Source organism: Bubalus kerabau, chromosome 7, assembly GCF_029407905.1.
Source record: "Bubalus kerabau isolate K-KA32 ecotype Philippines breed swamp buffalo chromosome 7, PCC_UOA_SB_1v2, whole genome shotgun sequence".
NCBI lineage: Eukaryota > Metazoa > Chordata > Mammalia > Artiodactyla > Bovidae > Bubalus > Bubalus kerabau.
In genome coordinates, this window is record NC_073630.1 from 118,067,647 (window position 1) to 118,081,651 (window position 14,005).

The following is a 14,005-nucleotide window of genomic DNA, read 5'->3' on the forward strand; positions in this document are numbered from 1 at the left end:
TGATTTTACTTTTCTCATGGTGCGTCTCACTATCTGAATCATCGTGTTCCTGCATTTGTTTTACTCCCTGTCTCTCCCCCTCAGCCGTAAGGCCCAGGGGAAGGGCTCTCCCCGTAGGCTCCCCTCTGCGGAGGTCTATCTGGTCCCTATCCTTGGCCAGTTCATTTCTCACTCCTTGGGAGGGTCCTCCACTCCCAGGACCCCCAGTCACACATCTGAGCGCGGACCTTCCAAAGGCCTACCCCAGGGCAGGTTTCTCTGCTGAACTCACCCCGAGTTCTAACCCCGAGCTCCTCTATCCATCTGGGGTGACCCTCAGGAAGCCCAGCCCCAGCGTGAGGCTCACCCTGGGCCCCTCTTCATCCCCAAAGCCAGCCCTCCCCGCCACTGGCTGGTCCTCAGGTCCACACGCCCGCCCGAGCCACGCGCTTAGGGTTCCGTTATTTCTCCATCTATTTCCTTCACCAAACCCACTGAACTCTGACCATGAAATGTCACGGTCACCCGCCCTCTCCCCTCCAGTTGCATGACATCTGCCCTAGCCCAGGCCACCAGCGTATCTCAGCTGATAACCCCTGAATCCTTCTACTCAGCCTCTGCCTGCCCCCTCCAGGCCCGCCTCCTCACTGCGGTCAGAGAGAAGACAGCCAGGGCTTCCCAGGGAAAAGGAGTGTGAAGGTGCAGCGGACATCTGGGGATGTGGATGTGGTCTGATGGCTGGACCTGGGCCGGGGAGGGGGAGTAAAGTCAGCCAGGTGAGGTCACCAGGGCAAGTCATGAACAGCAGACCCAGGAGCCCCGGCAGGAGAGGCTCTGAGGGTTTCAAGCAGGGACATAGCACCGTAGACTTATATTTGCACAAATTCCAATGATTTGTGACTTCTTCAAGAATAGATCTTTCTAGTTGCCTGCGTGCTCCCTCGTATTTGACTCTTTGCGACCCCGTGGACTGTAGCCAGCAAAGGCTCCTCTGTCCAGGGAATTCTCCAGCCAAGGATACTGGAGCGGGTTGCCTGTCACTTCCTACTTTCTGGCTTAAGAAAGCACAAAAGCCATGAAGAGCCCTTCTATTTCTGCCACAGTTTCACACGTGGTGCCTAATTTAGGACCTCAGCCCAGAACAGACGATTGTTTCTGAGTTGAAGGTGAGGAGAGAGATGAGCCCAAGGTTACCGAGCAGAGCGGCATCTCTGCCAGGCTCTGCATTCTCTCGGCGCCCCCCAGACTGAAAGCCGTCATGTGGAGTGACTTTCTGCCAACACCCTGGGTAGCAATCCGAGTGTGTGCTGAATAGCCCAGCGAGAGGCATTCATCCGCGCATTCTCCTCGCCGGGTAGCAGAGTTATTCTCGCTCATGATGACTCACACCGGCGTATGTAAGATGCTCTGCACAGATTCTAATTTGAGACCCAGGGGGTGGATGCTGCTGTATCTGTTTATCTCCTCTGTCTGCCTCTCCGGGCGTCAAAGCCCAGTTTTCTGTGTCCCCAGCTGGGCGCAACTGTCTGGCAAGGAATGCATTGGACAATTGCGTTTTAAATAGGAAGGTAATTTCCTGAGGACCCCCATCCCCGGGGATGCAGAGGGAAGCCTCTGAGGGCTCCACTTGGTAAAGAGAAGATGAAAAACAAGTCTTCTCCTTGATAAAGAGTCTGAAGGGAAACCCAAGATCAGTGGCATACCCAGCCAGAGCTCTGGCAGAGGTAAGAACCAGTTTCTGGGTGCTGTTTGTTTTCCTTTTTTAACTCAAGGTTTCAGAGCTAGGGTTAACGCTGCAAGGCAGACTGGGATGTTGGCACCACCTTTTGGAGGAGATGGGGGAATGGAAGCCCAGCAGGGCACCAGAGGCGGCGACTTGGCAGGTGGACCACAGTGGATCATGCAGGGCTGACTCAGGCAGGGCAGGTCTGAGCAGGAGGCCAGGTGGACACGATCCACGCAGGCAGGGAGGGGCAGGCCCATGTCAAAGGGCCCCAGAAGGGCGTCCAGGGTGCCAGGTTCAGGGAAACCTCCTGACCTGGTCGTGGTAGGCCCACATCAGCGTCTTGCACATTCTGCCCTTCCTGGAGGACCTCTCTGCACTTGACCGACGCTGACCCGCTCCTGCTGGGAGCACACAGCTTGCCTCCATGGACACTTTCCGGACAGCCTCCATCCCAGCCCCTTCTCAGGGTCGCCTGTCCCAGTGCACGGCTCACATCATTCAACAGCTTCCCTCACCTGCTGTGGGCTCCCTGGGGGCCAGGGTCCTGTGAGATTCATCTCCCAGCCTGGGGTCTGGCACAACTGAATGGGTGCAGAATGGCCTCAGAGAATAGATGGTGGACCAAGCAGGGGAAACAAAGATGAAGATGGACAGAAAGCCTGCCTCCCCCACCATCCCAGCCTTCCTCTTCTTCCTGTGGGATCAGAAATCCCCCAAATTCAGGAGTGAACTGCTGTCTGGAAGCCATGCCTAATAGTCTTTGGAGCAGTGGTGGGGGACGGGGAGCGAATCTGTCTAGACCCTTCCAAGCCCATTACCTCATGTCGTTTCCACGTTCCAGGCTGATGCAGTCACATCACTGGTCATGAGGTGGTGTGGATGAATGATGCAGGGAAGTGCTGGGTGCAAACCCGGCTGACAGCACAATCTTCCGCAAGGCCTCTCTGGCCTCAGCTTCCCCACCTGAGAAATGGGGATGATCACACCTAAGCTTAGCAGGTCTGCGGTGACCACTAAGTGCAGTCAGCGATTCACACCACCCCCACCTGCCCCTGCTGCTCATCTCTGCACCGCCCCAGAGCTGCCCTGCTTAGTACTTCCTGCGTCTCTCCAACCAGATGTGAGTGGGACCCTGGAGACACCTGCGGGGCTTGGCAGGGAAATAACAGAAGGGTTGTTAATTTTCAGGCCTCCGAGGCCAGGTCGCTTTGCAGGCTTCCCACCCAGAACATCCTGGCGGAGAGAGCTAATCGATCTGTTTTAACACAGACAGGGGCTCTGGGGGAGGCACAGAGGCTGCAGGCCTGGGGAACTTGGGGAGACAAGCACCCCAGCTCCATGCCCCCCTCGCCTGCAGTGGACCACAGGGAGCTCTCTCCACCCACACCCATGCTGCAGGCCAGCTCCTGTCACTCCACGTCACAGTGGCTTGTGTTTGTGTCCTGCACTGGACTGGCCCTCCTCTGTGCCCACTGCCCAGTGTCAGGCCTCCCCCCACCCCATTTCTACCACAAATCCTATGCAGGGGAGCAAATCTGGTCGACCGACCCGCCAATGTCCAGCCTACTTGGAGCATATCCAATAAAGCACATGTCAATAATGTGACCGAAAACCAAATCCCCAAGCAGGGGACTCTCTTCAAAATAAGGGCCCTGTCATTCCCGCTCAGCATCAATGTGCTGTTCCCCCGAACTCCACCATCACTGCTTCCCCTGGTGAACTCCTATTCATCCTTCAAGACCCAACTCAGGTGACGTCACCTCCAGGAAGCCCTCGACCCCAGGCCAGGCCTGGGCTGGGGCAAGGGCAGCTCAGGGTACACAGTTAGGGAGGGAGTCAAACCCACATGCCCTGGCCTAACTCCCGCCCCTTAGAGAAAGTGCTCGTCGCCCTGGGGACAGCTTGCTGGCCTTTGTCCTCGTCTGTCCTGGAGTTTCCTGATGGGAGGGAGCCGTGCGCTTCCTGTGCTGGCCTTCTCACCGCCGCCTGTGAGCTGCCTCAGCGCCAGGGCCTTGACCCAAGGAGGTGCTTGGTGAACCAAGCTTATTTAGAATAAAATGCCACGAGAATAAACCCGCTGTCATCTCAGTCTGTTATGCACTTTGCTTCCTTTATCTCTTCCAGTCACCTCTGCCATGGGAACCCTATCTTCATTTTACAGAGGAGGAAACAGGCTCAGAGACGTGAAGTGATTTGCCCAAGGTTGCACGCCTCGCAGGAGCAAAGGAGGGGTGAGGCCAGCTCCTCACCTCCAGCTCTGGAGGGGTGAGGCCTCCAGAGCCTACACTGCCCCTGTGCAGGCAGGCCTCTGCTGTGGCCTCCGTGTTCCATGAGCGGCGTGGCCTCCCTGGACTCCGGGGCTGTCGTGGGTGCCTCCATCCTGCGGGGCAGCATCGGAGTGGCTGAGAGCAGGGCTCTAGGGCACCTGGTTATTTCCTCATCACTTGGTGGGGAGCAGAGGCCAGGTCCGCCAGCGTGCTTGGAGTTGGGCACAGGGCCGAAACGAGCAGGAGCTGCAGCCTAAGGCAGCACCCCACCCCACCCGCCACCCAGGGGAGGGCGCCTGGGACTCACCAGGGGCCATGAAAATGCAGGTCCCCGTGGGGCCAAGGCACCACGAGTCTGACAGTCTCCAAGGATGCTGCTACCACTGATCCTGGCACTTATTAACCGAATAGCTTTGGGAAGAGTCCACTCTGTGGGTGTGTGACCCAAGCCATCACAGGAGAATCCATGCTTGGTCTGATGCTCTACTGGTCCCATCTTGAAATTCCTGATTCTCTTTGAACAAGGAGCTCCATGCTTGCACCATGTACGTGGCCTGGCCAATTAGACCCTGAAACTCAGGCTTCATGTGGGCTGGCTGTTAGTCCAGTGAATCTATCAGATAATTCCCTTTAACTGAGTTGCCTCTGATTTTGAGGCATCCAGCCTTGTGGGCCCCCAGAACCTCGCTCGGGTACCATATGTTTCCCCAGAATAGTAACCAGTGAAAATATACCATTGAAAATAGTCTGGTTCCCAATTTGGAGGAACAATCTGCCAGCCTCCTCTCTGCACAATGCTAATTGATTTGTTTTCTTTGCTCCAATAATCCTTTCCTTGTCAGCACTTTCTTCTTCCCCTGTCTTTCCTGGCTTGTCCCACTCCAAGGCCAAAAATAGCCCGTGATCCAGATTGCTGGGGCCCTGGCCAGAATCACTTTCTCAGGTTCCTTTTCCTTCCGCCTGGGTGACACCATGAACAGGGCCTTAGCTGTAACTGAGGGCTGTCACGGAGAGGCGACCCTGTGCCCAGGGACTTCATTCTGTGTGGGAATGCCAACACCCATCCTCTGGGCTGAATGGCAAGGATGAGGACTGGGCCCTGCCAGGCTGCACAGCCTCCTCACCTGGAGGGAAAGGCAGACTCACAGAGAGAACCCTAGGAATGTTAGACTGGAGCAAATGAACACATGAGATGCTGGGCAAGGGGCAGAGGAGGGATGAGAAAAACTCTGTTGGAGGATGTATATCATGGACGTCTTCCTGGAGGAGGTGACCTTCGAAATTAGCTGTGCCGAATGAAGAGGTATTGGAGAAGCACTGGAAAAGACGGAGGATGTCCCATGATAAAAACAGGCTAAACTCATGCTGGGGGCACCTGCAAAGCAGGGACATGAAAAATAAATGAGAAACATTCAGCTTTGTTGAAGTTGCCCAGAATTCCAGGCTCAGAAAATTTCAAAACTTTTCATTTTATCACACATGGATTTTGTGACATTTAAAAAATCGGGAAATCTGATTCTTCATTGCCAGTGGTGAGGTCGAGAGGGTGGGGGATCTCGGTCCTGCTGTGCGTTCTAGCCAGAGGGAACTGTACACAGAGGTGGGAGGAGGACATGAACGGTCTCAGCAGGGACCCCCATCTGCTTGTCTTCCGTCCTGCTGGCCTCTCTGTCTGAGAACCCCCTTCCCCAGGTCTGGATCAAATTTCCGTTCATTCTTCTAAGCTCATCTGGGCGTCGCCTCCTCCCGAAGACCTCCTTTTGTTCTGCACTTGAATCCGACATCCCCTGCTCTGCTCCCGTAAACCCTGGGCAACCTAAATTCTTGCATGATTTAGGTTAAAATCCTGCAGCTTTTAACCATGGAGGAATGAATGAATGAATGAGCCTTCACTGACATATAAATTCTGAGTGGTGAGCAGGAATAAGTGAATGAGATTATTTATGATTTCTGCTCCCCAGGCAACTTAAATATCCCCAGGGATGTTTTCTACCCAGAGGAGAAGAGCAAGCAAACAGTTTCCTGAGGAGTCACAGAGTGAGCTGGAATTGCTCATTCAAGGAGGCATGTGTGAGCTCCTTCATCCCGTAGGCCTGGGTTGACCCACAGCTCGGGGTCAGGCATGTGCTGAATACTGGAGGGAGCAAAAGGAGTTAGGTCCCTACCCCTGTGATCAGGGAACATAGAACCTCCCCCACCCCCCGGCTCTTTTTCCCTCAAACCCAGAACCCCAGCATCAGCAAGAGAAAAACAGCAGACAAACCCAAATGGAGACACAATTACAAAATATCCAGCCAGTCTTCCTCAAAACCGCCAAGGTCATCAACAGCAAGGGAAGTCTGAGAAAATGTCACAGCTTAGAGGAGCCCGAGGAGAAGTGGCAACTGAGTGTCACGTGGGAACCTGGCACAGGGACAGAGAAAGACATCAGTGGGAAAACGTGTGAAATGCAGTGTGTGGTTTAGATACGACCGATGTATCAATGTTGGGTCCTTATTGTGACAAACGTATAATGTTGATGCTGGCCGTTAATAATAGAGGAAGCGGGGCATGCGTTGTGTGGGAATGTCCTGTACTATCTTTGCAGCTTTTCCATCAATCTAAAACTGTTTGAGACTTCCCTGGCAGTCCAGTGGTTGAGACTTTGCCTTCCAATGTAGGGGGTGCAGGTTCAATCCCTGGTTGGGGGGCTAAGATGATCCCGCATGCCTAAAACAGAAGTGATATTGTAACAAATTCAACACAGACTGTAAAAATGGTCCACATCAAAAAAAAATCTTCAAAAATATCAAACTATTCTAAACTAAAAAGTTTATTTCAAATTAAAAAGAAATCTTAACCCCACCACTTAAGACTAACCACTATTAATAATCCCTGTGTTTCTCTCCTTTCTCTTTTTTAAAACAGAGCTGTAACTGACAAGCAATGTTAGTTTCAGGTGTGCGACATAATAAAATTTGTTCGCATTGTGAAATGATAACCACAATTCTAGGTGACGTTGGTCACCACACACGGTTACAGAATTCTTTTGTGTGATGAAACTTTTAAGATCTACTCTCTTAGCAACTTTCAAACATGCAGTAGAGTTTTGTTGGCTGTTCTCAGCGTGCTGCAGTCCCTCCCCAGGGCTTCTTCATCTTATAACCGGACGTTTGTACCTTTTGACCCCATCCACCCATTTTGCCCATCCCCAATCCCCCACCTCTGCTACCACCAGTCTCTTCTCTGTATCTATGAGCTTTTTTTTTTTCCTTTTTCTTTGTAGATTCCACATATAAGTGAGATCACACGGTATTTGCTTTCTCCATCCGACTTATTGCACTTAGCATAATGCCCTCCAAGTCCATCCGTGTTGTCACAAATGCCAAGTTTCCTTCTTTTTTATGGCTGAGTAATAATCCTTCCACCCTTCTTTCTATGCATTTTCCACTGACAAAATTACACTTACTTTTCTACACCTACCATGACAAAACTATTATATACTGCCTTACAATTTTGTCAATGGGAAATGTACGGAAACTGAACTTGCTTATAATGTCCTGCTTTTTCGTGTGTGAGTGCATTAGTTCTCTTGTCACTAAACACCATGGACACATCTGTACATGCTCTCTGGCTCCCCCAACCATTCCGCCACCGGCTCCTATTTTTCCTGCATGTAAACCACACCATGAAGAACATCTCCAAGCACGTGTGTCCACCTTTCAGGGATCGGAGTCACCAAGGAATCAGGCTCCATGCCCCTCTGCTTGCTGGGGGGACAGAAGGCTTTCTGCTGAAGGTGAATGACCTCACCTAGGAGCCCAGTAAGGTTTCCTTGGAAAGAAAGAACACACCGATGTATCCTTTGTTCACAAGAAACAGGAGTTTTGTGCAGCTCATTGATTTATGCTCCACGTGCTTTGTTGTCTTCCAGAGGCATGTCGGGGTTTGGGAAAGTCATTCTGGGGGTTAGGGTTCCCTCCCAGGGAAAGCTGAGCTCATCTTGGGCCAGGCTAGTCCCAACCAGGCTGCCGGCTCCAGCCCAGCTAAAACCCCACCCTGTGTGGAATCGCCACTAACCCTGGCCCTACCCAGCATGGCTCTGTGACCACAGGAGCCCACCTCCCCTCAGTCCTCCCACCTGCCAAGCAGAGGGGACAGCGACCCAAGGACAGTCGCCACGAGGAATGGTAATACAGGCCGGCTGGTTGCGTTCATATTAGACCTCCATGGTGGGCTCACGGTGTCGGGCACCCTGTCATTTCCCATTTTACAGACAAGGAGACTGAGCCACAGAGGGTGCTGGTCACACAGGCATGGAATTTGAGCTGGGTTATCAAAGGTCTGTCTAGTCAAGGCTATGGTTTTTCCAGTGGTCATGTATGGATGTGAGAGTTGGACTGTGAAGAAAGCTGAGCGCTGAAGAATTGATGCTTTTGAACTGTGGTGTTGGAGAAGACTCTTGAGAGTCCCTTGGACTGCAAGGAGATCCAACCAGTCCATTCTGAAGGAGATCAGCCCTGGGTGTTCTTTGGAAGGAATGATGCTAAAGCTGAAACTCCAGTACTTTGGCCACCTCATGTGAAGAGTTGACTCATTGGAAAAGACCCTGATGCTGGGAGGGATTGGGGGCAGGAGGAGAAGGGGACGACAGAGGATGAGATGGCTGGATGGCATCAGTGACTCGATGGACATGAGTTTGAGTGAACTCCAGGAGTTGGTGATGGACAGGGAGGCCTGGCGTGCTGCGATTCATGGGGTCGCAAAGAGTCGGACACGATTGAGTGACTGAACTGAACTGAAGTGAACTGATCCAAAGACGGAGTGTGTGTGCCCAGCCCCCTGCTCCACCGACACATAGTTCCTTCATTCCTCCCCTCATTCATTCATTCCCTCCCTCATTCATTCACTCACTCATTCATGCTGCGTGTGGAACGCCCAGGCCCTGCGGGGTTGGGGAGGGGAGGGCATCAGTAGTGACCTCCACAGATGTACCCCTGACCCGACAAGGCCGCAGTCCCCGTGCAGGAGGCCTCTTCCATGAAATGGGGTGAGTGTGTTGAGGACAAGTCCTGGGCCCCCAGCAGCCTTGCAGCAGGAGCGCCAACCAGCCTGGGGAGGAAGGCCATCCCAGGGTGTGCACCGAGGTGGAAAGGGACATGGGTGGGGGTGTGGACCTTGCCAGGCAAGGCCAGGCCGCACGTGAGGCTGGGAGGGAGGCAGTCGGGAGGGTCCTAGGACCCCCATATGGGTGTTGGCATCTCCTGGGGCTGTGAAGAGCCATGAAGTTTCTCCAAGGTCCGTGCGTAGGAATGGCTCTTCTGATGGAGCAGGAGGTGGGGCCACGGTGCTGGGGGGAGGGGGCAGGACCACGTGGCTCCCAGCCCCTCACCCTGGGTTCCGGTGCTCCTGACTCAGTCTCAGCTGGTCGACCTTCTGAGGCACCAGGCACGCATGAGTCCCTCTGCAAGGCCCTGTCATTCTGCCCAGTGGCCCCAGGGCCGCCCTGTTCTGACCCTTGGCTGGCCTGTCCTGACCTTTCTGTGACGGAGGAGACAATCCTCACACACAGCCCAGCAGGGCTTGTACCTGTGAGAAGAGGAACCTGGAAGGAAAGCAAATGTGAAGGGACCTCGCGGGGTGGGGGCTGGGGGGTGCGCATGGTGGAGGTGCCCCTCGTCCTTTCGGGGGGCGCCTTGCCATCAGTTTCACGCCGGAGTGGAATCGGAGCCACTCTAAGACGTATGCATCTCCCGTCATCTCAGCGCGATCCAATGCTGGGCTTGAGGTCAGGGAGAGAATACGGAGGGTGGGCTCTGACTCCACCCCGAAGCCTCCAGCTAGGACGAGGCAGCCTCGCACACGGCCCCTGCTCCCGACGCTCTTCACAATAAGCCTCCTCCGGGCCCTCCCCACCCCCTGCCCCAGCCCTTGCAGAGCTCTCACTGGACAAGTCAGTGTCCTGGGGCGGCCGTACACAAACAGGGCTTCGAACCGCAGGAATCTGCCGTCCGGGCTCTGCAGGCGGGAAGTCTGGAGTCAGGTGTCGCCTGGGCCGGTTGCCTCTGGGGGCTGCGGGGAGCCCGCTGCAGGCAGTGGCTCCCCAGAGTGCAGACGCTTCTCCTGATCCGTGTCTTTCAGATCATCCTCGTGAGCTCCTCGCTCAGCGACCGGGACCAGAGCCTGTTCCTCAGCGCGGACGAGGGCGCCACCTTCCAGAAGCAGCTTGTCCCCTTCTCCGTGGAGACGCTCATCTTCCACCCCCGGGAGGAGGACAAGGTGCTGGCCTACACAAAGGAGGGCAAGGTGAGCCGCCCGGGCAGCCCAGAGGGCAGGGAGCCTTCCCATCACCCGGGACCCGGCAGCCCTGGGCAGCAGGAGGGCTCCGCGGGGCTGGGGCCGGGACCCCATCACCTCTGCTCCCCGGGGTTGGAGCCAGGACCCCATCACCCCTGCTCCCGGCGCTGAGGTCAGGAATCCCCTCAGCCCCTGCTCCCCAGGACTGGGGTCGGGGACCCCCTCACCCCCTGCTCCCCAGGACTGGGGTCGGGGACCCCCTCAGCCCCTGCTCCCTGGGGCTGGGGTCAGGGACCCCATCACCCGCTGCTCCCCGAGGTTGGGAACGCCCTCTGCCCCTGCTCCCCAGGGCTGGGGTCAGGGACCCCATCACCTGCTGCTCCCCAGGGCTGGGGTCTGGGACCCCATCACCCCCTGCTCCCCGGGGCTGGGGTAGGGGACCCCCTCAGCCCCTGCTCCCCAGGGCTGAGTGGTCAGGTGCCCCTCAGAAGTTCATGGGTTCAAGTGAGAGCCGGTGGGATGGAGGTGAGGTACAACAGGCTCACGAGATGGTTGATGGACAGTGGATAATTATAAGGACCCTCCACTCTGCCCCCCAGCACACTCCAGCCGTTGGGCCTCCCTCCACTTCCAGAACATTCCACATACCCTCCCACCCCAGGCCCTTCCCTCCTCCTGGAAGCCTCTTCCACCTTCACCAGGAGAGGGAATTGTCTTTCTGACCCCAAACCAGCATCCTCTCCTCTGAGGGCAGTCCAGCAGGGCTGCAGGAGCCCAGGGCACCTTCACGGGTGACTGAGGAGTACATGGTGAGGGGCTCTCTTCAGGGCCAGCCTGGGTGTGGTGGGAGACTCCGGGGCTGGGAGGGGGTGGGCTGAGAGCCCCTGGAGGAGAGGCCTGGGTCGGGTTCCTACAGACACCGTAAGGAATAACCACAAACCTGACAGCTTAAAACAACAAAAGTGTATTGGCCAAAGGCCCCAAATCAGTTTCATGAGGCCAAAGTCACGGGGTCTGTGGGGTGACTCTCCCCCTGGAGGCTCCCTCGCCTCCACCAGCTTCTGGAATTCTGTGGCTGGTGGCGAGTCACGCTGAGCTTCAAAGGCAGCGTCTTCAACTCTTCCTGTTCCGTCTTCACGTTGCCGTGTGTGTGTGTGTGTGAGTTCCCTCTGCCCCACCTGGATAATCCAGACCACCCTTCCCATCTAAGCATCTTCACTGAATTGACCGCAAAGTCCTTTTTCGGTCCATAAGGTCCCTTTCACAGCTTCCAGGGATTCTGACAGATATTTTGAGGGGGACCTTTTCAGCCTTCCCTGATTGCTCAGTTGGTAAAGAATCTGCCTGCAATGCAGGAGACCCTGGTTCCATCCCTGAGTTAGGAAGATCCCCTGGAGAAGGGATAGGCTACCCACTCCAGTATTCTGGCCTGGAGAATCCCATGGACTGTATAGTCCATGGGGTCGCAAAGAGTCGGACACGACTGAGAGACTTTCACTTTCACTTTTCAGCCAACCACCTTGCCCGATAGGAGGCCTGGCACCCCATTGTGGCAAAAGGGCTGGGGAGGAGGCTGGCCCTGGGGAGAGTCACTCAGCCCCGAGAAATTGTGTGTGTGGGCAGTCGGAGAACAGGAGTCCTGGTACCCATCCCTCTCCTCCTGTCCTCAGTTTCCTGTGAGCTGAATCCCACCAGAAGCCAGGGAGAAGGGGCCTGTGGATGCCTCCTACACAGGCCAGCTCCCAGGGTTGGAAAAGTGTGGAAAAGGCAGAGCCCGGGTCTGGAGCAGATGGAAGCTATCTGGGTCAGAAGCTTCCTTGGGTGCCCCCAGACCTGCCTGGGACTCACCATTCCACACTCTTCCAGATTCCAGTGACTGACTCTCTTTCCAAGGACGAGTCACAATGCACGATTAAATATTTGTGTCATTATTTGATTATTGTCTGTACATTACACACACACTTGAGGTAAGCTCTTTGAGGGTGGGGCTATGCCTGGCCATTTCTTTCACAATTTTATCTCAAGTTCCTGGCTGGAAATAATGAATGAGGAATAGAAGGAAGGGCGATGGATGGGTGGGTGGATGGGTGGATGGATGGGTGGATAGATGGATGAGTGGATGGGTGGATGCATCAGTGGGCAGATGGGTGGATGGATGGGTGGATGGGTGGCTAGATGGGTGGGTGTGTGGGTAGATGCAAGGTGGATGGATAGGTGGATGGATGGAAGGATGGATGCATAGGGGTGGATGGATGGTGGGTGGGTGGATGGATGGATGGGTGAATGGATAGGTGGGTGGGAGGATGGATGGTGGATGGATGGATGGTGGATCAGTGGATAGATCAGTGGGCAGATGACTGGATGGATGGGTGGATGGGTGGATGGATGGGTGGATGGATGGATGGATCGGTGGGTGGATGGGTGGCTAGATGGGTGGGTGTGTGGGTAGATGGAAGGTGGATGGATAGGTGGATGGATGGAAGGATGGGTGCATAGGGATGGATGGATGGTAGTGGGTGGATGGATGGATGGGAGGATGGATAAGTGGATAGATGGAAGGATGGATGCATAGGGGTAGATGGATGGTGGGTGGGTGGGTGGATGGATGGGTGAATGGATAGGTGGGTGGGAGGATGGATGGTGGATGGATGGAAGGATGGATGCATGGGGGTGGATGGATGGTGGGTAGGTGGATGGATGGGTGGATGGATAGGTGGGTGGGAGGATGGATGGTGGATGGATGGAAGGATGGATGCATGGGGGTGGATGATGATGTAGATGCATCAATGGCAGTTGGACGAATGAATGAATGGATTTCTACCAGTAGGGACCACCATGGTCAGGGACCTCCAAATGAAGCTTCTTGTCTGGCCTGAGCCATGGCTGTCTACAGGACCTGGCCTCCTTGGTAGTCCTCAATTTAGTGTGTCTGCTTTGGCCTGGAATACATCACACCCACTCACACACCACTGGGCAAAGCAAGTCTCGTGCCAAGACCTGGTCCTCGCTGACTGCCTGAAGTTCGGGATGTCCCTGAAATTCCCTGGCCTGGCGGGCTGCCTCTGCTCCGGGTCCTCTCCTTTGGGACAGCATGTGCTCTGGGGTATTAATAGCACTACTTAGCTTTCCATGTAATTAGACTAAAGCACAATCACAGGGACTTATTTCCCTGCAGAAATCCACTGCATTGCAATTGGTCTTTAATTTATGGTGCCCTGAAAAATTAATGGAGCTGAAATCTCAGTTATTTTCTTTGGTTCTTTTTTGTGACTATCAGGAAAGAAAAGGGGGAGAAGACAGGCTTCGTTGTGGTTGTAAAGGGAATGAGGAATTTGAGGACATCAATAAGAGTGATAGCAGGGCTTTCGGCTTTTTAGGCTTCGGGGTTCAGGAAGCTCGTAACTCCCCAGAAGCCGGATGGCGTGGGCGGACAACGTTGACTTTGATGCCCACAGACCTGGTGTGGTAGGCAGGCGTCTGCTGCTCTAGTGCTGAGGAACACACAGCCCCAGAGCTCCACGGCTCCAGCAGCAAGCATTCTTTCTCATTCCCGGGTCTGTGAGTCAGTGGGGGTCCTGGCGGGCTTGGCTGGGACTGGCTAGTCGTGGCTCCTGGGCAGGGTTCGGGTCTCTAGTTCTGGAATCAGTGGTTACTTGCGGACATGCTAGTCTCGTGGCAGAGGGGCAGAGGAAGCCACACGGGGACCTTCATGTGTCTCCTTATACCTGGAAAACATCACATCCCCTCCCACGGGCAA

General features: G+C 54.9%; 1 protein-coding gene across 1 annotated transcript in view; it reads left to right on the forward strand.

Moving 5' to 3' along the window:
* Positions 1-14,005, forward strand: part of SORCS2 (sortilin related VPS10 domain containing receptor 2) — a 329,996-nt gene that overhangs the window by 238,595 nt on the left and 77,396 nt on the right. Inside the window, exon 12 of the mRNA XM_055587427.1 lies at positions 10,093-10,257. Within this exon, the coding sequence (XP_055443402.1) occupies positions 10,093-10,257 (165 nt within the window). The remainder of the gene's footprint in view (positions 1-10,092; positions 10,258-14,005) is intronic.